This window comes from Danaus plexippus (assembly GCF_018135715.1).
Source record: "Danaus plexippus chromosome 13 unlocalized genomic scaffold, MEX_DaPlex mxdp_15, whole genome shotgun sequence".
In the NCBI taxonomy this organism is placed as follows: domain Eukaryota; kingdom Metazoa; phylum Arthropoda; class Insecta; order Lepidoptera; family Nymphalidae; genus Danaus; species Danaus plexippus.
The window spans coordinates 3,524,330-3,550,183 of NW_026869849.1; the positions used below are offsets into that span (position 1 = coordinate 3,524,330).

At 34.0% G+C, this 25,854-nt stretch overlaps 3 protein-coding genes across 4 annotated transcripts in view; 1 reads left to right on the forward strand and 2 right to left on the reverse strand.

Moving 5' to 3' along the window:
* LOC116770069 (uncharacterized) lies at nt 1-1,492 on the reverse strand. Its single transcript, XM_061527977.1, has 4 exons — nt 1,350-1,492; nt 1,025-1,264; nt 586-744; nt 1-220 (listed from the first exon to the last, which is right to left on the reverse strand). The coding sequence occupies exons 1-4, from the start codon at nt 1,402-1,404 to the stop codon at nt 90-92; spliced, it is 585 nt and encodes a 194-aa protein (XP_061383961.1). The 5' UTR covers nt 1,405-1,492; the 3' UTR covers nt 1-89.
* The window catches only part of LOC116770385 (clustered mitochondria protein homolog), a 25,395-nt gene continuing 1,028 nt past the window's right edge, over nt 1,488-25,854 (reverse strand). The window contains exons 2-25 of one of the 2 annotated variants that reach the window (XR_009753665.1): nt 21,418-21,627; nt 20,728-21,335; nt 20,499-20,660; nt 19,818-19,971; nt 19,428-19,561; nt 18,784-18,920; nt 18,230-18,459; nt 17,664-17,800; nt 16,961-17,155; nt 16,285-16,497; nt 15,847-16,021; nt 15,620-15,725; nt 15,130-15,545; nt 14,688-14,890; nt 13,544-13,750; nt 12,516-12,740; nt 12,110-12,192; nt 11,533-11,662; nt 11,148-11,420; nt 10,799-10,924; nt 10,001-10,216; nt 9,231-9,439; nt 8,853-9,119; nt 1,488-2,298 (exon numbers count right to left, since the gene is read on the reverse strand). Coding sequence is in view for 1 of the 2 variants with exons in the window: in XM_032661837.2 (XP_032517728.2) it covers nt 8,963-9,119; nt 9,231-9,439; nt 10,001-10,216; nt 10,799-10,924; nt 11,148-11,420; nt 11,533-11,662; nt 12,110-12,192; nt 12,516-12,740; nt 13,544-13,750; nt 14,688-14,890; nt 15,130-15,545; nt 15,620-15,725; nt 15,847-16,021; nt 16,285-16,497; nt 16,961-17,155; nt 17,664-17,800; nt 18,230-18,459; nt 18,784-18,920; nt 19,428-19,561; nt 19,818-19,971; nt 20,499-20,660; nt 20,728-21,335; nt 21,418-21,627 (4,706 nt within the window). In the remaining variant the exon portion in view is untranslated. Of the gene's footprint in view, nt 2,299-7,285; nt 9,120-9,230; nt 9,440-10,000; nt 10,217-10,798; nt 10,925-11,147; nt 11,421-11,532; nt 11,663-12,109; nt 12,193-12,515; nt 12,741-13,543; nt 13,751-14,687; nt 14,891-15,129; nt 15,546-15,619; nt 15,726-15,846; nt 16,022-16,284; nt 16,498-16,960; nt 17,156-17,663; nt 17,801-18,229; nt 18,460-18,783; nt 18,921-19,427; nt 19,562-19,817; nt 19,972-20,498; nt 20,661-20,727; nt 21,336-21,417; nt 21,628-25,854 lie in introns of those variants that run through there. The other variant, XM_032661837.2, reaches the window with a different exon arrangement.
* Nucleotides 2,739-7,086, forward strand: LOC116770316 (ubiquitin carboxyl-terminal hydrolase calypso). Its single transcript, XM_061527972.1, has 8 exons — nt 2,739-3,248; nt 3,314-3,461; nt 3,559-3,742; nt 4,099-4,250; nt 4,326-4,511; nt 4,587-4,657; nt 5,457-5,666; nt 6,419-7,086. Exons 1-8 carry the CDS (start codon nt 2,874-2,876, stop codon nt 6,611-6,613), a joined length of 1,521 nt encoding a protein of 506 aa, XP_061383956.1. The 5' UTR covers nt 2,739-2,873; the 3' UTR covers nt 6,614-7,086.

Sequence of the window (25,854 nt, forward strand, 5' to 3'; positions counted from 1 at the left end):
GTTTTTATTTTCATTATTATATATTTGTTCACGAGTGAGTAAAAACAGAATGTATAAAATGTGATATATTTTTAAATTAAGACGACGACTCATGTTATTCCTGTAAGACCAATTTCAGCAAATAAATATGCACATGTATCCATATTGAAATATGCTTCAAATTCCCAAGCGCTCACATAAACTTCTATTAAATTTTCATCTCTACAGTGAGCTACATTTTCTGAAACAAACTCAACCTTATTAGTAAATGAGGCAGAATACAAAAATAGCAACAGTTAAAATTAAAATGAACAATAATAAAAAAAATAATTAATCTAAACAGCATTTAAAGGTGGAAATAAAATAAAAAAGATTAAATTTAATTATTCTAAATTATAATGGCATTTATTTAGTATATATATATTTTTAATTAAATGAATACATATTTACAGCAAATATTTTCATTTTATAAATTAATTTAAAAAATCCCCAATACCTTTTAAAACTCTTCTATTCAAATAAGGAACAGAAAATTAATTGATAAATAATACCGATGTTGTTTTGCCTTTCATTATACAAAATGGAACAGGAATATATTTTCCTTACCTGTTATAATTTTTTTCAATCTTAATTCATTTTCTAAATCACGTGTTATATTTGAAACGGTTTCAGCAATTTCAGTACAAGACCAAGTATTTATGACAGCTTCTGGTTTTGACTGTAGTTGTGAGAGTGCTTGCAGCTGATTGTTTATAATTTTAACACCTAGAATTAGGTATCACATATCATATCTCGGTTTACACACTTAATAAAGATTCAGAATGTATTTTTATAGAGAAGAGTTTAACTTAATGATACTGTGCAATGATTGTCGCAATATATGTTTAAAAGTTATATATAAAATGTTTTGCTATTATATCAAGTACAAATAAAATCAAACAGGGATTTAATTAAAATATGTTGGACTTGGTGAAGTTCATTTGTTAGTGTGAAAAATATATTATACAATAATTTTATGTAAAGATTATATTTTCAGTAAAAATACCTTCTACAATATTCTCAAAGCCTGAAAGAGATTCCAATAAGCCGTCAGTGAGAGGCTGAGTTTGATGTGGGTAGTAGTCATCAAAACACTCATATAACTTTAAAGCAGAAATTGATTTACATATCTTCACTCCTTTTACTTTCAAACTCAACCAATCGTTCAGAAAACTGTGTAATTTAGATAGGTGCATATAAACAGTTTTGGACACTGGAGATCCCTCTTTATTTATGGTTGGCAATTCTGTAATGTAAATATATTCCATATTAAATACACATTTTCAGTACTCATATAAACAAACCATGAAAATGTTAAGAGTATATTTTACCTTTAGGAATAAAATAATTAAGAGAGTCCACATTCCTTGACGGAGTTCGCGACATGTTTTTATGATATTTTTAAATATTTTCTTTAACTACATTATCATTTTAAATTAATAAAATAACCACAAAAGAAACTAATCTACGAGTGTAAGAAAAAAATAATATTAAAGAATTGTAGTATAAAACTTATTACGTAACATAAACGGATCAAAGTTACAGCAAAAACGTAGGATTTACAGTTAATCGCTTTATTTATTGTTTTCATCCGTTAAAAAAATCACTTTTGTAGGTTATGACATGTGTCACATTCTGACATGTCGATTGTTAATATGTGACGCTATACATAATACACATCGCTATCAATTTTTTAACACCATTATGTTGTCATCTTTTGGGTAATAATATTAAAAACTCATACACCCGTTACTTATAATGAAAATAATATAATAATTTGTTTGATATTATAGATAATCCACCATAGTTTAGTGTGTCTTAATTATTATCTTCAGTAAAACAAAAACAAAGAACAATAGAAATGACACTATAAAAACAATAGAAAAGTTCCTAGTTTTAGTTTTCGTATAATCTACTAAAAGAAAGTTTATAACCATTCTAATTCATTTAAAGTTGTATACTAAAAAACTTTTCTTTACAAAACAAAAAATAACCAAAAACCTAATTATAGCACTGTAATGTAAATAACATTACAATGTTTTACAAATTTTGTAAAAGACAATAATTATTAAACAAAAATTAGACCATTACTATTTGAATTAGTATTTTACTATGATGACTATTGTTTAATACCAAAATTTTTTCTCTGTCTGCTTTAATTATAAGAGTGCTAGAGAGATTAAATAAAATTAAAGGAATATTTATTTTAAAAGTCAACTTTATTACATTGTCTTAATTTTTCACTCTTATACAACACGCTGCATTACAGCCAGCCGTTAACTGTCGATCATATAAAAGCTTCTATTTATTATGGACAACGTATTCAAAAACACAGGTTGAGATAAATAAGATTTTAAAAACAAGACAAGACAACAAAAAAATATCCATTTTCAGTTTTTTATGTAGATGTTAAGTAATTTTTTTAATAATATACACCAAAGAACCGTAAACGAATATTCATTATAACATAATTAGACTACATGAAAAGTTAATAGTTAATACAAAAATAGTATTTTCTCTGTCTAAAACAATTTTTTCGTAGTATCTTCATTACTGGCTGTTATAAAATTTTCCTTGTACCTGTTATTTTGATACAATTGATATCTACAATCATGTTATTTATAATACAATTTTAAAATAAACTGGAGAATTCATGGCAAATGTGAGTAAGGATGAACTTAGTATATATAATAAATATTTTCGCTTAGTTTTTACTCTGTAAGAGTGGGATATGCCTATGTCAAAATTCAAGAGTCAATTGTCAAGATATCTTTATTGTTTACAATAGATAACTTATAAGATGCGTTAATAATATTGATATATATTAATCAAACCCTGAAGGCTTTGTAATATATATGAGTAAAATGCCCGTGGAATTAAATAGTCTTACAGAGGGATGGCTAGAATTAGAAAGTGATCCGGGTCTATTCACTTTACTCCTTGAAGATTTCGGCGTAAAGGGAGTCCAAGTGGAGGAAATATATGATTTACACAAACCTCTAGAAAGCCCGGTTTATGGGTTTATTTTTTTATTTCGCTGGATTGAAGAAAGACGATCACGTCGTAAATTTGTCGAACAGATTGAAAGCTTCGTGCGTGATGAAGAAACAATAAATAATATATTTTTCGCCCAACAAATGGTTCCGAACAGTTGTGCTACACATGCACTACTGTCCATATTACTTAATTGTCCAAATCTCCATTTAGGAGAAACACTGAGCCGATTAAAGGTTAGAGTAACTGTACGTCTTTTTCCGGTAATTATGTTAAGTTTATCAATTAAATACTGTTTTAGCATCATACACTAGGTATGAATCCTGAGAACAAAGGTTGGGCCATAGGAAACACGCCTGAATTAGCTTGTGCACACAATTCCCATGCTATACCACAAGCTCGCAAAAAGACTGATAAAAATGCTGGAGTTCCTACTGGTCGCTTTACAGGTTATTGAATATATTTCTAACAGTGATACTAAAGCAATATCATACATAAACAGAACCACTTAATTGATAAAATTTATTTATAAATAACATGTCTCAGGTGAAGCGTACCATTTTGTAAGTTTTGTGCCCATAAATGGTCATTTATTTGAATTGGATGGCTTAAAGCCCTTTCCAACTGACCATGGTCCATGGGCCTCTGACGAAGATTGGACTGACAAGTTTCGAAGAGTCATGGCTGAGAGACTAGGAAGAGATGCCGGAGAACAAGTACATGATATAAGGTATCAAACATTAGTTTTAATATTGTAAATCCTACAAAAGTTTACTTTGTTAATAAACTTATTTATAACTAGTTCCTAGGGAATACAGCTAACCTTATTTGTTTCATCATTGTTTAGCCATGAACATTCGCTGCTCTGTATTTTGTGTTTGTTTCACACAGGGATTTTAATATTGTTATGTCCATCACCATACCTAATACCTAACTAGGCACACTAATGGTCCAAGCATGATATCCAGACAGCTGTGTTGTTGAAATTTATTCCAGTACTGATATACAGTACAGGAACTTAGTACACTTCACAACAAGCACTGAACTGTCTTTCTTTGTTTGATACAAGCATATTAAGATTTTCAGATTTAATCTCATGGCGGTAGTACCAGATAGACGAATAGCATTGACTCAAAGATTAAGTGCTTTGGAATTAAACCAAAGGAGACTCAAAGAGGCCATCTCTAAAATAGGCAAACATCTAAGACATTTATTGAACAAGAATAGAGATTTTAACGGTAATTAATTCTCATGTAAAATAAAATTTATGTATTTAAAAATTCAGCAGTTTTGTAATAATTATTGTGTTACAGAAGATTCACTGTCCAGCATGAACAATGTTGATGGATCAAATGAAAGTTCCATTCAAATATGCGAGGACGCAATTCTCAATGCCTTAGAGGCTTCAGAGGTGTCATCCTTGAATATAAATATAACAGATGCCATTACAATCGAAATTGGTGCCTCGGACAGTGCGTATGATAGCACTATAACCTTAGGTGACATATATTTATATATATACAAAATGTTTAGTGGAACAAATTTTGTGTGATAATTGAATCTTTCGTTCACAGCTGATCCTATTGATCAAACTGCTGTTGTCAAATTTGTGACAATTAATGGTGAAAACGAGATATTGTCAGATGTAAGTTGATAAACTTAAATTTAAATGATAAATCCTAATGTTATTAGAGTAATGAGGTTACTTTGGAAAGGTTGCCACTATACTGAATAGTTGTTTTTAGGCAATGTGACAGATAAGAGAGTGGATATCCGTTAGAAGTTGTCATATTTAAGTTGCCATTCAGATTTAAATAATATATTTTTTTATGGAACACAAACTGTTGTGCTACACTGTCACTTCCATAAGTTCAAATTATTCAGCCTATATGTGTGCTTAACATGTATATGTAAAGGGTGTATGACTTATTAGGGCCGCTGTAAAACTTTTTTTAATATTTTCTGTAGTTGCAAGTCAAATTAAATGTTGAAGTCCTTGTGAACTGTTCCCTAACCAATAAGCACATGATTGTCTTATAAACTAACAAGAATTTTGTTCTCCAAGCCATTCTCCTTCCTTATCATTTCACAGTAGTTTCCGATAAAAAAATTTCAATGTCTGCTTTTGTAGCCTGTTGCCGACTTGCGATTTTTAACCTGATATATAAAAAAAAGTACCTTTCATTTACTAGGACACAAAATACAAAAGAAATTACTTGAACACGTGCAAATTAATAGACTATATGTGATGTGACTGTGTTTTTATTGTAGCTTTAGTTGTTCAATTGCATAATAAAATAATATTTTTATTTTGTTTGAATTAATAATAAAAGTATCTATAATCAATTTACACACACCAAGTTCTTATCTGAAAATCATTAAAAACTATCTATTTATGTATGTATATCTCACTATTATATATTTTCTTATTTATTTCCTATAAGATATACCCCACATCTACGACCGCACTCATCAAGAGTAACAACATGCCAGTTGTATTGTGTTGTGAAGTGGTCCCGGAACAGCCTTACAGGATGAGGAAGCTTCTGTTCACTCACGCCGAGCTGAACTCACTCATGAACAGCATCATGAGTGAGGTCCAGGCGTGCCAACAGGCGCTCAATGATGAGAATGATAAAAGAGATATGTATAAGGTGAGATTTTATGATAAATATCAAACCCTTTTGGGCTCTACTATATATAACTGAAAAGTTACTGCCAAAGTCACAATGAAATTTGGTACTAGACTTGACCGTAATATGAAACAGATATACTTGTACAGATTCTGTATAGACTCAATAGTCCTATAATGAAAGTAATTAAAGTAACTTAATTCGCTTAACCTGATATGAAGCCATACACCTAACTATTGCTAGAGATGTCACCAAGCCTAGTAGAGAACAGTGTGTTATGAATATGTTACCAATAGAAACAATGACGCTATAAAAAACTAAGTGGTACAGATCTCAATACAGTTGGCACATTGGCCCAATGCTGTGTAAACAATGTGCTTATAAGTGGTAGAGCGTAGGTGTGGTAAAATAACTACAGCTCAAACATGGGCTGGCTCGACCGGGGAAGTACCGCCCTCTCAAGCAAAATCGGCGTGAAGTAGTCATTGATGACTGCGTTTCGTCCGATGAGTGAGAGAGTTGCCCGTTCCCTGTCCCCACCCTTTCTTATCATTCCTTATTCCCAAACCTCCCTTCTCAACAACTAAGGTTGGCAACGCATCCGCAACATCTATGTCATTGGCGACGGTGTCTACAGCCCGTCGAGTAGGGCGTCTGCTCGTTTGCCATCTTTGTATAAAAAAGAAAAGAATTTACCTAAATCCTATAAGAACCAATATCAGTGTATTAGCTATTAATGTTTTGTGTCATATAATACTCATTTCCCTGTCTAGGTGGACGACTGCCGTCGCACTCACAACTACGACGAATTCATCTGCACTTTCCTATCAATGTTGGCTGAGCGAGGTGTGCTGGCGGAGCTGGTGACCGCTCAGCTGGAGAGGGGCCGGAGCGCGAGAGTAAGGAGACGAAGACCTCGACCGAGGCCTAGGGCCAGGCCGAGACCGAGGCCCAGGACGAGAAAGTGATATACGCCGTCTCTTTCAAACATCATAATATACATCATTCTGTCTCGCTCACTACGCTTTACAACACAAGCTGAAGATTTCCTTAGAAGTTAGTGCCAATGACGGATTAAAATTATATCAAGGATAGCATTTGCTAGAAAATCACTCTCATTTACTAAGTTTAACCTACTATTTAAGAATGTAAACTAATTAAAAACCATGTGTGTATCACAAACACAAGAAACTGTAGTCGTGGCAGATATTTGTAGTAGCTCTTAAAAATATTTGAACCCACAAGTCATAGGCCTTTAAAAAGAAATAGTTGCCGCGGTCTGCAAGGCGGCACTGTATGGTACTTTTATTTACATAGCGTAATGTTGTACAAGTTTAGATACGATGTTTTAATTTCTTACGAATTTAATGATAAGTGAAGTTACTATACCTGTATTTATATTTTTTTTTTCTCTTCTGAATATTATAATTTATTTAACACATTTTGTTATTTTATTTTTTTAAATGGTAATTTATATGAGATGAAATTGGTATCGAGATTGTTTTTAATTTTTGGGAATAGCTTGGCAACTTTTATTACGGATGTACTACAAGCGGATACATGGGTCAATGGTTTTTTCTCACACACTTATTCGGTTCAAAAACCATATTAATTCAAGGGTTGCGTAAATGAAACTAGTGTTAATTAAAAACGAATTATATTAGTACTCTACGAACAGCGCCGTATTTACATGATCGTCATATTGTTAGAGAAATGTAACAACAACATAGCTATCGTATGTTTAGGCACGTAATTCATCAAACAATTTCCTTATAATTTAATTAATATTAAGAATAATGCTGCCCAACATTACCAACACACTAAAATAGCATACAATTTAAGGGGCAATCGTAAGCAGATAACCTTCACACCGTTTACTGATATTGCCGTTTCCCTTACATCAAAAATACGATATGATTTTTTTTTTATATTTTTTTATATCAGTGAGTTATCGCGTTCCAAATGCCCGTACAAACAATTTCGGCTTACTGTACGCTATAAACACATCTACTAAAAATTTCTCACTACACTAATTGTAATCATTAGGACCCAAATCATTAACAGACTGATCTTTTCATTTTAATAGATTTTATATAATCCATAGTCAGATATATAGATAGAGGACACCCAGAGACGCGTTACTGATATCTTTATGAAAAATAATTTTATAACGTAGTTATCGTTTAATGCGAGATACATACGTATAATTTTTTTTATCTGTATTCATAAAAAATATTTGTTAATAATTATTTATTTTCAATATTAAATATATCAATAAAATGAAATCCTTCAATAATAGGTGTGTAAAAATAATTTGTGCCGGCCTGTTAATGTATTGAGTGTCTAAATACTGTCCTCATACACAATACGTTATATGGAACTTTACAAATATCAAATATATGACTATATATATAAACAACTGTACGTGTACACGACGCGATTTAGATTACATACAATTATTTTGTGTTGGAGCGGTATTTGTATTTAAATATTTTCAAATAACATTAAATACATCATATAAAACGGAGACAGATTTAAAAGGCAAATATTTAGTTGAGACGACAAGGAAGCAAGCTCGAATACAAACACTTCATATCACAGACTAACAGAAGTTATAAAACAACCTACTTTAACTACATATGGCACTAAAAATACTAAAATCAGAAGAAGTAGAAAAAAATAGCTAAGGCAGTATTTTTTTTTCAGTGCTTCTCATCGGCCGCGTTCCTCGTCGCACGTCCGTACCGCATACAAATAATATAAAAACAAAACTATATCCAAACATTTCCACACTGTTACATTTCAATCACAATACAACCTTTTTGTCTAAAACATCGGGTATTTCAACGATATATTTCCGCGAGAATAATAAAAAAAAAAAAACAAGAAATAATACTCAATAACAATTCAGTAAAACCATAATAATTATAATAAAGGTCATGTCGGCAGTAGCACCAGTATTATCAGCGATTCCTCTGGCTCACAACCAAAACTTGCCGCTATCACTAAAAACCACAGCTCTACTCTGGGTGTCCGTGGACCTTTAGCCGCGTTCCGAACATAGCGCGCGAACGCACCGTATCGCACGCGTAACATCAAACTAAACATAATTATACATATTTGTTCGAAAATAATTTCCACAAAATTTGTCTAAACGAAACCAAAAAATCTACATCAAACCTTAGCACGCTATTCACTACGGCATACCTCGTTAGCAAGGAACAATATGATCGATCATCAATGGTACAGTGATGGTGGTGTGGGTGGTGAGTGTGGCGGGCGAGGGCGGCGTGCCCCCCTCCCGCTGCTCGCAAGTTTCAACTCTCCCCTCCCCCGGCTTCCCCCTCTCCCCCCGCGGCGCCCGCCTCTGCCTCCTTTATATCCTTAACGCTCGCCTCGCCGAGGCCGGGGATGGGCAAATCCTTCAGTTGTCTTTTCTCTATTTCGGCCTTGAACTGCTCGATGTCTTGCGGACTGGAAATTGTTGCATTAAATTAAAGAGGTATATATATATAAGAGACTGTGTTTCTGTATAATTGTTTGCTGATCTTTGAACCTGTTTGTATGTACGTATGTATGTTTCACCTTATCTGTACGAAAAGTATTCCATTGATGAGGTTGAGCATGTCTATGACGGAGGACATCGCGGGCGGTTGTATGTGGAGGGGCGCGGGGTGCGCGTGGTGTCCGCGGGCGAAGGCCTCCGCCAGTCGCTTCTGTACCACGACCGCCTGCTGCGTCAGGTGACGGAGACACTCTGATGACTCGCGGGTCTTCTCGTGCTTTTCTCCCAGCTGTAGATACATAAGTGATTTATTGGTCTAGTTTAGTTTTGACAAAAATACGCAACTAGAATTGGTACGATTTTGTTTAGTGTGACAACAATGCATTAAGAGACTGTAATGTGACATAACATCGATGACAGCCGATATGTATTTCCCCTTGCTGTTACGTTTGATTCATATAATTCATAATTGACCTTATACTACATTAAACATGGCATTGACAAAATATTTCAATAACATTGATCAACTAGTGTCACAGAGGAAGTTGAGAAACAATGTGGTACTGAATTATATTTTGTATATGCACCTAAAATATTAAAGGAAAAATCCATCCACACGAGTAGCATTTGTAACTGCAGTCTCCAGGTGTACCGCGTTGTAATTGTTATCTTTATATGTTGATTGTTTTTATTTAAGTATATATATTTTAAAACGGGGTCCAAGAAAATCAAAATTATAAAATTGATAACTAAATTAAGTATAATAATAGTATCCCATTCAAGTATATATATATATATATATATATATATATATATATATATGTGTGAAGTATAGTGAGTGATGTCTAACCAGTTGCTTATATATGGAGTAGGTCTCCTTCTCGTGCTGCAGGGCCGCTCGGAAGTCCCCGAGGCAGGAGAGCGTGCGCGCCAGCAGGTGCCGAGCGACCGCCGCCTTGAGCGAGCGCGCGCCGTGTGTGGCGGCCGTCACCCGCAGCCCGCGCTCCGCGAACCGCAGCGACAGCTCGTACTCGCCCACCGCGTGCAGTATTAACGCTATGTTGCTCTGCAGTTATAACGAAAACAATTAATTCACTGCTTAGAGGTATCCGTTTTGTTCCACTCGAAGTTTGATGAAGTGAATTTAGAACGAATGAAACAGATGAAGCTTCAAAGGGAAGATAATAATATTGGATGACAATGAGAAAGTCGTTTGAAAAAGACAAGTCTAGAATATAACATTGTGTTAGGAATTTAAAAAAATCATAAAAAGCATAAAGAGGTCTTGTGAACAACAAACTATGTATGTAATACAAATCTGTAAAAAAACAAGTTCAGTGTTCGTACAATAAATACGTTCTACACTTAATAAATATTGAGATCTGCCCGTGATCACGGTTGCTGAAAAGTAACCGAAACGTCGGGATTATGTAGTTTTAAAATAATAAAATCCGCATAGTATATCCGAAATATATTAGTTTCATTTAAATTAATAAATATTATCATTTAACTTAATTTTTTTCTTTATATCGGAAGGACTGCAAATAAATTGATTCATTTAGATTCATTGAAAACTTCTATTCATTACAGTATATTTTTTATGAACTACTAATATTATCCTACTAATTTAAACGCATCATATACTCACGTCCAGTAACGCCATCTCTGGGTGATTCTCTCCGCACACCAACAAGGCGAGGTACCGAGCGCGGTACAACAGTTTCAGAGCAGTGCTCACTTGACCGTTCGCGAAGCAGTACAAGGCTAGGTGAGACTGGAATATAGACATTATTATTACTAACATTTAATATAAGATACGTTAACTTTTGGTTATATTCAAAGCTATTTTTAAAGTAATTGAACATATTTTACGCACGCTTAATAAGTCTACAAGTCTTTACCATGTGTTGAAGCAACGAAAATACTAACTTAGATTTTTTTTTATTTATTTATATATGAATGTTAATCGATAATTATGTTAGGGATATGACACATACGTATTCCGTTATGGTGTACGGATGGTCGATGCCATTCACTCTTTCGGACATCAGAACCGCTTTTTGTTGGTACGCCATGGCGTCTCTATGTTCGCCGGTCACGTAGCACAATCTAGCGACCATGCGGAGACACTGCGCTATTTCCCCATGCATAGCACCATACACGTTGTTGAGGAGATTTAGAGCTTCGGCTATCAGTTCGTGACCCTCGGACACGGCTCCTGATTGAATTTTATTTTGTCCAGTTGTATAGAAGTTGTAAGCATCTGAGGCCTGAAATATAATATAACAATAGACCATGTTTAAAATAAGGAATTTTTTGATCCACTAAGTATAATAAAATTAGCATTATTTATGCACATATGTATGTAATTGGCACATTTACCCTTGGATTAATATGTTTAACGACTGGGAAAATGTTCATTATATCGGAACTGGAGAATGTGGTCTTGTTCTTATTGTCGAAGTCGTATTCCCGTAGTAACATTTGCAGACCAACTTTCAGTGCAAAAGATCTGAAAAAAGAAAATACCTTCTATAATACATATATATTTATAACTGGAGATCCTACGTTTAGATTCAGATCAATGAGAATGTTCTAGAAAATTCCAGATTAATTCTAAGATTTTTGACAATTGTATAGAAATTGATAGAATTGTCTTAGGAAGTTCTAAAATAAACGTTTAGATTCTGCACAAAAAGAATGATTTAGAAAATTCTAGAATGACCTAGAGTCACCAGGAATTTTCTAAATAGCTTTGAAATGTATGTCGATTTTCTAATCGGTGGAAAATATTCTGGATAGTATCAGAAGCTTTTCAAACATTTTAAATAAATAACTGTACTAATAAAAATTACCAAGCGAAGCCGGTGTTCACAGTTAGTATATATATAAGTACGCGTGTGGGTATGTGTGTTACTAACATCTTTTCATATCATTATATAATTAATGAAACTCTTACCTGAGCAGAGAAATTTTTTGAAGACCATTCTTTTCAATGACAACATCCATGTTTTCAGCGTTTAACTCGTAGCCCCAGTAGGACTGAAAAGTAAAAAGCATATTACACATTGACAAACAACTACATAAACTGAAACTGACATACAAAAATCGTATTTTTTTGTCCATTTTTGATAGACTTATATTAAATAATTTTAAAAGAAACGAGTTCATAAACAAATTGTAACAAACGAATACATTACATTAAATCAAATAAAAAAAATTAAAAATTAACATTTAACTTCTGATACTTACAAATATTATAGTGTAACATTTATTAATAGGCGCAGTTTACTATCACACTTTCAGTAGTAATGACGGTAATCCGAAAAATACTTTAATTTGTATATTAATCTTGTGTAGTCTACCTTAAGTTCCTGTTTAATCTGTGTGAATAGTGTCCTAGGCGTGAGGTTTTGCCAGTCCGGTGTGGGTGGTGGGGAGGAAGTGTGATTCTTCTTAGACCTCCTTCCTCTAGAGCGAGTCACCTTGGCCGGGGCCTCGCACATACTGGCCACGGGATTGGGACACGCTCCCAACAGACAGTTCAGGAAGTGTGCCACCGCTGCACTCGTACACATCGCTTCACAGCCCTGGAATATCATATATATAATCTATTATAAGCTGACTTTACTTCTTTTTACTATATTATTTATGGTAATAATTTGTTTTTAAAACGATTTTTTTTTTAATTCTAAGATTAAAAAATAGAACGGAAGGGTTTATATATGTGTTATTTTTCTGATTGTTGACAGACTAATTACATTTTGACAATTGACAAGCGTATTGACTGATGTATATAAATATATATATATATATATACTTTTAAATCTATTTTATATTAATTGATTTATGTCGAAAGTTAACTGATAAATAAATTATATCTGAGTATTATTATAAAAAAATAATTATTCCGCTATATAGTTGTAAGCGACGCAATACATTAATAAAATTGTATGTGATTATAATATAATTGATGTCAATGCTACAAATGAAATTTCACTGCCAACGATCGCAGTTGGCAGGGGAGCTGATAAAATCATATCGCTAAGGGAACTGTCGTTTCGCAATCTGTTGAGAATAAAAACTATTTTAACAAACAAAAGTTAGCATTATATATCAAACTATAGCTAAATATAGCTTTGACCAACTATCGAGTGACAGATTAATGCTTTGATAGACTATAACATACATATAAATGTCATTTTTTATTCACGAAATCTCATTACAAAAAAAAAAGATACGTTCAAAAATATTTTGAAGGTAGTTAATCATAGTTTGTATGCAATGTAATTTTTTTTAAATAAAATCGCAATAAAAATCAAACAAAAAAGATACGTTCAGAAATCTTTTGAGGTTCAGTAAGGGATAGTTCGTATTAGGTTCTAGGTTGTACCTGCAAGTAGGGCGTGTATATATGTTTGGCGGCTCTCAGCAGCAGGTCTGCCAGAGCGATCGCGTGTAAGTATGAGAGCGAAGCGTGCGGCTTGAGGGCGACGGTGACGCGGCCCAGGTAGCGGACGTTGATGCCGCGGGCGTGAAGCGCCTCAGTCAGCCCCGCGCCGTCCATGGGCGCCGACGTGTGCTCCAGACATTCACGGACCTACGATCATTATATATATGTTATTGAAAAATAAGCTATAGTAGAATATTACTGGGATAGTAAGCTGTTGTATCTTGAGTTTCATTCCCACCTACCATGAGATGGAATTGTAATAAGGACTCGTTGCTGTATCATGTGCAATATGTTGAATGGATTTGATGAAAACATACAATGATAGACATATAGGCTATATATATCCCTCGTTTCCGCGTATATTCCCCCGGGAACACATCGCAGCAGCTTGTGTGTAATATAACATGATCCAGATTATACATATGACAGTAAACAAAATATATATTAAGCTTTACTTTTGTCTCTTGCACCAGTTGTGTTTAAACGACTTTCGTGTGATGTGCAATAAAGTACATTCTATTCTATGCTAAGTACAGATTGCATATTCCTCTGAATAACCACCGCCGCGAGCATAGTCGCGTGAAAACAATTGTTATAATAAAAACAAACTTGTTCGCTTTATTTTATGTACTAAAAGATAATAAAGACTAAACACAGTATACATGTCTCAGTTTCTAGAATATACAGATTATTTAATTTTTTTTTTCAAATATCTTAGTCTTAGTAAAAAAAATTCAGGTACGTACTATATTATATATAGTAATAAATGAATTTTATTTTAAATGTGCTTGAAGTAAGTATGATTAAAACTCTAAGATACCACAGCTCATATTGAATGAGGTGATTGTATCTTTTTTTTATCTGTGGTATTTTCACACAGAGTAGTCAAAACATTCCTACGATCTACCATCTACAATATAAGCTATAAATAGTGAAATTAATCTCAATTAAAATGTGCTTGAATTAAGTTCGTCTAAAACTCTGAGGTTCCACAGCTCACATTTAGCGCCGTGATTGTTACTATTTTACATATATGTGCGGTATATGAATAGTCTCAGATATATCGTAAATATAAGGTACATACAAAGGCGGGTATCTGTGTCGTGAGTAGGAAGGCCGCCGCTTCCTTTACGAGGTGTCTCTGTTTCGCCAGCTGCTCCGGGGCGGCCGCGTGTTTGATGCCCGCCGAGTACACGTCGGGATTGAACCGGACGTCGAACTCCGACTCCTTAAGAGACGCCACCGCCCGCGCCGCTGACGACACCACCGCTCTCGAACCTTCACCTGCTATACACACAGACATTACACAACCTGAGTTGTTATATAATATATTTATAATAGTTTTTGTTCTGTTACGTCGGTATCCATTTTTTGACGGATTCCTAAACGTTTCGACTTAGTAAAGAGAGTTGTGTGAGGAAAATAATTAAGTATTAGTTTTAAAAATGGAAGAAAATAAATCTATTTGATTAATTATTGAAAATATATTTTTTTTGTGCATCACAAACGATTGTGGATGTACTTACAATCAGTTTCTTGTTTCCCTCCGCTACAAATCGAGTCTGTGATGCTCTCCACGATCTTTTTGGCGACGTCTGTATCGATGTCGGAGTAGTTTTCACTCAGCAGGAGTTCATCTACTTTTTCTTTTATATTCACATCAATATTTTCAGTATCTTCAACACCGACGTCATCCTTTTTGGCATCTAGCTTTTCTTGTTTATCTTTTTTCTCTTCTTTCTTTTTCTTTTCTTTGACTTCCTTTTCCTGACTTTTATTGTCTCTCTTAGTTGCTTTTTCAGTCTCTTTAACAGCCTCTTTCTTATCACTATCTTTATCTTTGCCTTCTATAGATTTCTGTTCTACATTTTTACACTGACGCTTCGCACTTAACTGCTGTAGGTGGAACGCAGCGTAACGTATGAACATAAAGTATCTCGCCCTGAAATATATTATGATACATTAATATCAGAATAACCCTATATAAATATTTCAAATATCACAATAGTTACTTACTCGACGAAACTGTCCACTAATTCTTGCCTGAGGCAGCATAATTTGTGCTTATGTATGATTGGGAAGCCCATAGATTTAATATCCTCCCTTAATTCATCGTCTTCCACTGAAAAGAATCACATATTTAATATGATATTATTAATAAAATCACAAAATATATATATAGATATATATATAAATATATATATAAATATATATATAAATATATATATATTGTCTATGCTCACGTTGCAGGAAGTTGACATCCGGCGGGAAAGTGCGTAACAGATCGAGGATGTAATGGCGGCCGTCGTTCCCGATAATACCTTTGCACTCAACACTCGAGCACAACTCCACCGTCTCGCCGTTAGCACTTATTACTGAGTGCGGCATTATCTTCAGCTGTTGACCAGCTTTGCTTAACTGAATCACGGACATATAAACGTTTTTAATATTGATGACCGTTTAAATGGAATTAACACTGCATACAGGCGAAAAGTATCTCATTGGTTATATAACAGAAAAACATAGATAAATTTAATATTTGCACTTTTTATTAGAAAAAAAAAACTCGATTGTCATAATGATTCTAAATTAAAATAAAATTAACGTAGTATTTAAATATTCCATTTACTTGTATATAATAATGTTTTTGTTATTAACAGAACGCGTTGTAATGTGCTCACCAGCTCCATATATTTCGGGTGCGAGAGGACCGTGGTGCCGAAGTCGATGCTGCCGTACACGACGCTCTGTTCCTGCTCCTTCTCCAGGATCCCGGGTATGATGGACTGGGCAGTGACGCGATACCCGCGGTAGTCCACCACCACAGTGCCTAGTGTATGCAGACCCGCTGTGTCCACAGCGCTGTATACGCGGACGCCTTGGAGGTCGTTACGCTGAGGGTTGATATTAAATGGACGTATAATGAGATCTAAGATTTTCGCGAGTATTCATTTAAATGAAACACCTCGTTTGCCCGTGATCACGGTTGCTGCAAAGTAACCGAAACGTCGGGATTATGTAGTTTTTAAATAATAAAATCCGCGTAGTAAATCCGAATAATACTAGTTTCATTTAAGTGGACGTAGTTAATAATTATTACCTTACGGTCTACTCTATTCCGTATATTGGGACTGATAGTGACTTATATTTTTATTAAACCTACTAATAGCTTATCAATTTGAAAGTGATATAAATACTTTGTTAGAGGATTCTACACGAATGAACTATTAAATCCTGTGTATATGATAACGACTAAGTATATAACGAAATTTCTCCTAGTTAGCTAGGTTACTGTTAATGAGGGAAATTCTAATTTATATTAATCTATATACCCAAAAACATATACAAATATCATACCGGTGCCACAAAAGCTGCAGCGTCCCCGCCGAGGTCCTTGTAGTGATCGCGAACGTCGAAGCCCAGTGAGAAGAAGATGTTGTTCCAGATGAACATCTGCATCTTGGGCTCCTCGCCCGGGTTTATAGCCATCACGTTACCATCCACCACCGCCATGGCGCCGCGGGTGGCAGCGGCAACGAAATCACTGTGCACCTGCATTCACTCATAAACTTAAATCCCATGTTTCACACATACATTTTGTTTCCAATTTATATAATTATTAAATCCAGTAAAATTAGGTTTCTTACTGCTTCTACTACTGTTAATACTCTGCAGCCATCAATCAATTACATGGAAACGATCTCATCCTACATGAGCTTGTGTCATGTTTTAAACAGCTATACATGAGTTAGAATAAGGTGATTATTAGATAAATAGAAATTGTCCTAAGTTCATGAACATTTAAGTACAGGGCAGTCCGCAATAGGGCAAACCTTAAATAATATATACCACAGGTTGTGAAAAGTGAAACAATCTTAGTCTACTCGGTCTGCTCTACAGTCACCACTCATATACAAGTTTTGTACGAATGTATTTTTGTTACATTATCACAAAACAGCTATCTGTAAAAATGTTTTTTGTGCTACCAAATAGCAGTTTAATTTTCGTGGTGACAATCCTATACAATAATCACAAACGCTGTATATGAATAGTACAGCACCTTAAATATGGCCCTTTCCCTCAACAGTCTCTCAGGTAGTGTGGCTCGCGGCAGCTCGCGTGTCGTCTGAAGCTCCTCGTTCCAGTCGCGGGTCTGGCCCGGGATGTGTTCCTCGTAACCCAGCTTGGAGGAGAACGCTGAAACAATACAATATTAGCCATAAGTATTGTAATGGTAGTGGAAATTCTATTGCCAAAGAATCAAATACTTTGGGGAAAAAATCTCTAAATCTACTAAAATATGTAACATCTACAACAGTGTTATGAATAATTCATTCATAGGTTTTTAATTTTGCTGTAAGATTGAATAGAAATTATCAAATAATGTAAGCGAATTTTCTTCATTTACTCGGGACAAATAAGCTATACACTTTAAAAATTCATTAATTTAAATTATCAACATTCTTTATTATGGAAAATTAAATAAGAATATAGTTTTAGGATAATCGACGTCGTATCAAAGATTAAGAAAAGCCTTCTATTCAGCGAAATACTATATTGATATTACGTAACTATGTGCGCATGCGCATAAATCATCAACATTTATATACAAAATATATAACATACTATCTTCGGCTCTGATAGCATCGACTGTGTGATCAAGCATCGGTGAGGCCCACTGGTACACTTGGTATGGTGTGGCGACTCTTTCGAAGGGATGTTTCTGCATCCGTCTCTTTTGCACCAACGCGAAATTACGTTTGAAAGCGGGAGACACAATACTTAGAAGCTCGATTAAGGAATGACACAGTAAGGACGGGTTGAATGGACGAGGGTTGAACACTTCTTCGGTGGATCTGAAATAATATGTATTATTAGGTTATAATGTACTTACTATAAGTTAGCATACTAAAAAATATATTTATTAAACATGGCAATTAGTCACCCAAATAAGCATACACTTAAGATAAACTTCGTAAGCTTTATTTAATTCAAATAAATGTAGTAATGTGCATAATTTAAGTTATTCCAGGTTTGAATAACTTACTTGGGAAAATATGTATGTTATTTAAGTAGACATTACATGGCCTATATGCGTTGATACGGATTAAATTAAGCCAAAAAACAGTTTAAATTGAGATTAAAGAACAACTATTAGTTATTGTATACAAAAATCTTACTGATTTAGATAAAAGCCTCGAGCGCAGGCTGTGATGTGGAAATGTCTATCTTCTAGTGTGACGACATGAAGATAGAGAAGGTCACCGCACATCTTACGAGGACCGGGGGGAGGGTTCCAGCCAGACGTGGTCAGTACCTACGATAACATACAATATTTAGGACATTTGCAAAAAGCATATTAATAAGAAATATATGTTTGAATTAATTTTATACTAGTTCATGCCAAAGACTATAGCCTAGTTATACTGCTATCCTATCTAACAATACTGTAAAGTTCAGAAGAATAACAAACATCCATATACATCCGAAGAACCTCACAAAGTTCCGACATCACAATATTAATTGGATATATACAAACTATTTAGTGTGACCTAAAGTTCAAACAGAAAAATATAAAAAGATAATTTCATCGACCCGACCAGAATAGCCGGTAATAATTGAATTACAGTAATTATTGCCGAAGTAAATTCATCATGAAGACAGTATTGTTATAATTATTTATCGTCTATACATCAACGACTTCCGATTTAATATGGCCAATTGTATATATCTATATATACACTAAATTATTATAATATTTAGCAGTGACGACGGTGTGAGTGTGAGTGTATAAGCTGTTAATATAACTTCATATAATTCTTACCTTGAGACATTGCGGTGCTTTATTTTCTTTGGTGAGTCCGGGATGCAGAGGCAATAAAGGGCGGTCTACACTACCGGGCATGATGTAGTCTGGAGGGGTGCAGTCAACGCTCTCTGGACGAGATTTCTTTTTCTCTGAAACATTAGAAAATAAACATTCAAAATATGTATCTAACATACGTATTTAAGTTATTGGTTGTGGGTCTTATTACGCAAAAAAACGAGAATTTTCTTTAGGCATTAGGAGATAGTGTCTTTGATAATTTTATGAAGTGATGTTAGAGCTAGCTTGGGCATAACTTCTGTAGAACAGCAATACCAACCCTGAAGCATCAGCAACAACTGGTCAGCAGCGCGGTGGTACCTGGTAAGAGAATGAAAATACATTTACCTAAAATATCCCCCTGTGTGACGACATTCAGGAAGGCTAGCGAGCTGCACTCCTGACCGGCGTATGCGTCCACGTAGTCTATGGACTTGAGAAGATCACGGACATGACGGACGTGGATACGAGCCTCGCGCATCGTGTACGGCTCTTCAACCACCTGAAGAATGAAATAGCCAATGATATATTATACTTCGAAGGATACTATTGGATTTAACTGTAGTCTAGCGATCAATAGACATCGGATTAAGCAAAATCCATCTTAATAAATAATAAAACGTGATGGACATCAGCGAATAAGTTTCAAAAAAGTCTAAGCAAAGATCGATTTAGATGTATAGTACAAAATTTGATGTGAAAATTAATTTTAGAGTATTCCTGCAAACAAAAGTCAGGAAATAATAATCGAACACCAATACCACCAAGTGTTACCGATTCTAGGTAGGAACAGAACCACTACGTTAGAAGGTAAAAATTATTTCTAAACAAATGAAAATCACATCCTAATACCTAATTATTTCAGCAGACGTTGGAGGCAAGTGTCATTTGCATTTTAAAAGCGTCTTAAACTTTGAATGGACAGTTGAAAATATACGAAAATATAGTATAATTTGACATGCATAGATACTACTATACAAATCGTTATACTTGACCCAACTAGACGATAAGTGCTAGGTAATTACTTGCCTTTATTACTGAGCCTTCTTTGAGGCCTTCGATGTTCTTCAATTCCGCAAAATTATCTAAAGTAACACCGTCCAGTTGTAGGGAGAAGCAGGTTCTATGACAAGTGTCTTCGCGATCCATGAGCACCTGATGTATCTCTTGGACAAGCTCCATGCTGGATACCTGCAAGTAGCATACGTATATAAGCATACCAAAGAACATAAATTTTATATGAAGGAATAAACCATACCTGTATATCTAATGGCTCAGCCTTGGGACTGACTATCTTGACAGTGAATCCTAAGTCTTGTATGAACACAACTTCGGCATCTCGTTTCTTCTCGTCGGCATCCTCACTAGGTGTTGATTCTCTCTCTTTCTCACCGTTAACCATTTTCGAATCAGCTTTGGATTTATCGCTATCTTCCTCAACGCTCTTTACAGCTTCCTCTGCCTTTACAGAAACCTTCTTATCCTCTGCCTTGTTTTTCTCAGACAGCTTCTTATCTTTTTTCTTGCTACCAGTTTTTGGTAAAGCGACCTTAGCCGGTACATCTTGTTGGATGACCGCATCCTGACTTTCGTCCGATCTATTCGACTTCGTATCATCTGAATCACTGTTAACACCATTAGAAACTACTTTACTACTACTAATATCACAATGGGAAACATTCTTCGGGTCACCATTGACAACTTTTATGTTGGAATTCTGAGTGCCGTTTAATATTGGTTCTTTGGTAATTAATTTATCTTTATTGGAGTTATCACTATCATCCGATTGAGATTTCTCTCCATTTAATTTATTAGTCGTTTGAGTTTGTAACGTTTTGTCGCTGTTAGTCTTTCCTTTGGGGCATTCTGAAACCAGTCGCAATTCGCTAGTATGTTAAGAGTTAATAAAATTTGATGAATAGCTTTCTGAATGATCAATAAAACTAACCTGCGTTTGGCGGTAGTTGCGGCGTAGTGTTGGCCTGTGGGGACGACGCCTTGCGTGCCGCCGCGGCGTACGACACACGTGGCAGGGCGCTGCCGCCGCCGCCCTCGTCATCCGAGCGGCCGTTCGGTGTTCCGGCGTGTCCATTGCTACAATTAACTATTTTCACATCTGTATCCTTTTTCATCTTTCCCGCTTTCTCGGCTTTAACAACTACAACAATAAATTTCTTTGTAAATAGAATGTATTAACGTTTTTAATGAGCTGTTCATTAACATAAAACGCAACCCATTGAACTCACTATAATTAATTAGAAAAACGCTCGCTTCATTAAATGTTAACTATGTAGATTGATGGATAGTATCTAATGGAGATAATGGCTGAACAAATATTTAGAATCATTTGCATTCTCGTGTGGTTTATTTGAATATTTTCGGTCGGTAACATGTTCTTATTCAGTTTGTAGTGGAAAAACTCGATATACGGCACGTCAATCGAGAACGCATGTCTTGTCCCGTGACCAATGAGCACGTGGTTAGCGCTGGCGCAACGCCAAATATCTCCAGCCGCGAGTCAATAATAGATAGCTACGAGATGCCGCCAACAATACACTATCTAGACGCCGCACTACTTTCATCAATAAGATAGATATAATAAAATAACTAATTACAACACTATGCTAGTGTTTAAGATCAGTAAATTACATGTCGATTCATTATAGTTATTAATTTCTGAACTGTGTTTAAACTTAATATATTTAAATCAAATAAGCATAATTCAAATCGAAGATCTATTAACTATTAACTGTTCTTATGCGTGTGATTATTTAAATTTGTCCTACATTCATATTATCAATATAATGACGACGAGTAAATAGGCGTGTGTGATAAGGAGACGAGAACAACAATTATAATACAGATTCTATGTTAATAAGGTTCATTTTGAAAAAAAAAATAAAGACATTAAAAACACGATAAAAACCATATAGGAAAAGTGTCGTACGAGAATGTGATATGGAACTAAAAGTTTATCTTGCTTGTCTTCAGCAAACAAGATAGCGGAGGTATGACGACCATGCCTTGAGATATTAAATCAAAATTTATGATAAGGTGCCGTTGACACAATTAATTTCCTGCCGTGTGAATGCTTTCGTCAAACGAACATTTCACTTGGCTGCACATATGAAATAATAATATATTCATTATAAATAAACGAATACGTTTCAACCTAAATCATAGCAAAAAAGATAAACCTTTATATGTACTATTTCCATGACATGAGATAGTGTCCAAAGTATGACGTCAAACCATACAAGACATGGAATAATCGGAAATGTTGAATTTGAATTCACATAAACATTATCTGTTACCGCGGAGTCGACCTGAGCAATAGCGTCGCCGATCAATAAATTATGCAAGAAGAAGCCGCCTTGCGCTGGCACAGCGATCGCTCGATATTTAAACTTTATTTTTCAGATTATTTCACTACTCTTCGTCCTTGTTGGTTGGTACTGATCTTCCTTTACTTTAGGGACTCTTGAAGATTATTTGAAAAAAATTTGACATATTTACAACAATAAGACATTTATTTATTCTCTATTAAACGGCATTATATACAGACAATACTTATTTTTACATACAGCCACGACTATAATATTACTTTTGTTAATAAAAATGCTTCTTAAATGTACCTATTTTTTGAGTATGTTTTAATTTAAAAAAAAAAATATTTCGTCCTCCAGAAAGTTAACGAACGTCAATCGATAGATAATCTCCAAACTAATTATATGGTTACGTCAAAAATATATGAAAAAAATAATAAGAGAGAATCAATATTCGAGATAATAATCTTAATAAACACACCTATAATGTGCGCAGATAGCTGCGTATATCAAAACTTAAGGGGCACTGCTGCATTACTACTCATATTTATAACTTGCATGGCAACTACTAAATAGAATTATATAACATGAGACAGGTTGGTTGCGAACATGACACACTTAAAAAAATAACATTTGTTATATTTATAGGAAGTGTTTTTTATATAACAATAGATTTGATTGACTCCACTTTGAATACTTCTTTGGTGATGATTAATTTATTCTCATTATATAAATTATTATTCTATATAATTTAATCATTAATTTTCATATGTCAACATGACATAGATATGAAAATGTAAAAATAGATACAAATCTAATTTATATACTATTATAATTTGGCGTTGCGTCTGTTATTGTCTTTATTTCGTCATACTTTAAATATTTTAAAGCAACAACGTCTATTTATTGATTATTGTATCCATGTACTAATGACAGCAATTTATGTATGTCGCTTATAATACGCTGCCGTATATTATGACGTTCAAATGCTATTGTCCGTACTTTATTTTTTATACAGCCTTTTATCTAACAACGAATTTAATTAATATTAAGAATTTGTAAATAATAGCGTGATGTTTTTCGTATTTCAAAACCCGTTACATGTAGATTTCTGTATACGACTTCATTTTCTTTCGTCTTTTGTTCAAATTAGTGTTTCATCTCATTAGTATCTCGAGACGACACAGTTACGATGCGGCTTCACAACGCATTATGTTAACTTGACGTTTTAATATTTATATATAGCACAACACTAGAGGACGTATTGTTGAAAATCGGATAACTGTACATTAGAGCTGAGATGAACATTACTTGAACAAATGTTACCAAGTTGTCTCTAATACATACAAACTTGAAAGTTATGTCGTGATGTTTAAATTTAATGACGCCTAGTGAAATTGTAAGATATAAAAATCGTCATCGTGAAGAAACTATTGCGTTAGAATAATAATAATAACCGTTAGGGACGATATCATTCTTATCTTTAAAGCAAAAATCACATTACATTATTCCTTATCGTATAAGTAATATCAATCTAACATGTCAAGAAGGTTTGTTAACTTTTGTGCTGTCAAAAATAACTACGTAGTGTCCCCATTACTATAACGTCTTATGAGAAATAAGATTAAAAAATGTTATTAATGTCAAAGTAATAGAATACATGCTGTAATGGGATAGGAGTTAACAATAGAACAGTAGTCTTGTATTAATTTACAAAGACTATAACGTCCTAGTATATAGTATATCCTGTCCAATGCCAGTGAGGGAATATGAAATCTATGAAATTTTGTAGTACAAGGGATAGCTTGTAACACGCGAGAGAAGTCGCATTTTGTTATTAAATTTAATGAAATTATTAAAATATTCATCATAAGTTTTGAAAAAAATCGAAAAAAGCGGAATCGGAGATATAAAATGTTTTTTTTTAGAAAGTTGCAAGTTCATTCAACAAAAGTGGAATGCAAGCACCTGCAAGCCGTTTTTGGAGGTTAACCATCAAAAAAAGAAAACAAAATTTTATAATTATCGTTTATAACTCATTCTGAACCGAACCAACTCTTGATATATTTCAAATAAGCAACGAAAATAAGAAACAAAATATATTCCTGAACTAAACGTAGTCTTTTAAAAAGATAAAGAGAAAAATGTATCACTATCATTTAAATTTTTTCCTGAGCCTCTAGCAACTAACTATTCGAGCGTATTATTACAATTTAGCGTGTTGTCGCAGTCAACTGCGCTTTAATCACTTACCATCGAAACTGTAACTTACCGTTAGGGAATATAGCATTCACTGTCGTTTCCGTAACTATTGTATCGATTTAATAAAAAATGTATCTGGCTGCAAAATTCTTACCTACGGGAAATCCGAACACATCGCGTGATAATTGATAAAAAAAAAATACAGGAAATAATATTCTAAGTTTAAAAATAAGACATATTTAAATTTTCAAAAAATGTTTCAGTGACGAAAATTCATAAATACTTATGTCAGTCTTAATGGAATTAAATACTATTTAAAGGCCACATTATACACCTCTCCCAAGTTGACGAATAGCTATCACCGAGTTAATTTACATCATAAACATATGATAAACACATGTATCTCCATCAACATTGGCTGTCATTCATACCACAATATGACAAGTCATTAATGTGGTTGTTGAATATATAAAATTTTATGTATACATTTCACAAAATAACACATTCATATATCAAAAATATATTTTGTTATTAACTAAACAATGCATAATAATAATTTTGTCGAAACACATTTTGTCCTAATGCGCATATTAAAACTACATCAAAATTAATACCTAGCACATTACAACATTCGTGTTAGATTGCTAACAAAATTATATTTATATTCTGTCATTAATCTTATCCTTTACAAATTTGACAATCTTTAATTCTTTATCAACTCCTTTACTAGAGACATCGAACCAGAACCCCTTATATTTATTTCATGAATAAGCAATGATTGAGATAAGTCTCAACAAAGAAGGTCAAAAGCTATATCTACATATATAAAATTATCATATCTGTCACATTCCTTGGCT

What these genes read in the sequence shown, in the direction of transcription:
- LOC116770069 (XM_061527977.1), bottom strand. Translation starts at nt 1,404, where the DNA reads ATGTCGCGAACTCCGTCAAGGAATGTGGACTCTCTTAATTATTTTATT. An exon ending in TAATTATTTTATTCCTAAAG is followed by an intron (nt 1,265 to 1,349) that starts GTAAAATATACT and finishes TTTACATTACAG; the next exon opens with AATTGCCAACCATAAATAAA. An exon ending in CTTTGAGAATATTGTAGAAG is followed by an intron (nt 745 to 1,024) that starts GTATTTTTACTG and finishes ACCTAATTCTAG; the next exon opens with GTGTTAAAATTATAAACAAT.
- LOC116770316 (XM_061527972.1), top strand. Translation starts at nt 2,874, where the DNA reads ATGAGTAAAATGCCCGTGGAATTAAATAGTCTTACAGAGGGATGGCTA. An exon ending in CAAGAATAGAGATTTTAACG is followed by an intron (nt 4,251 to 4,325) that starts GTAATTAATTCT and finishes ATTGTGTTACAG; the next exon opens with AAGATTCACTGTCCAGCATG. An exon ending in TGATAGCACTATAACCTTAG is followed by an intron (nt 4,512 to 4,586) that starts GTGACATATATT and finishes TTTCGTTCACAG; the next exon opens with CTGATCCTATTGATCAAACT.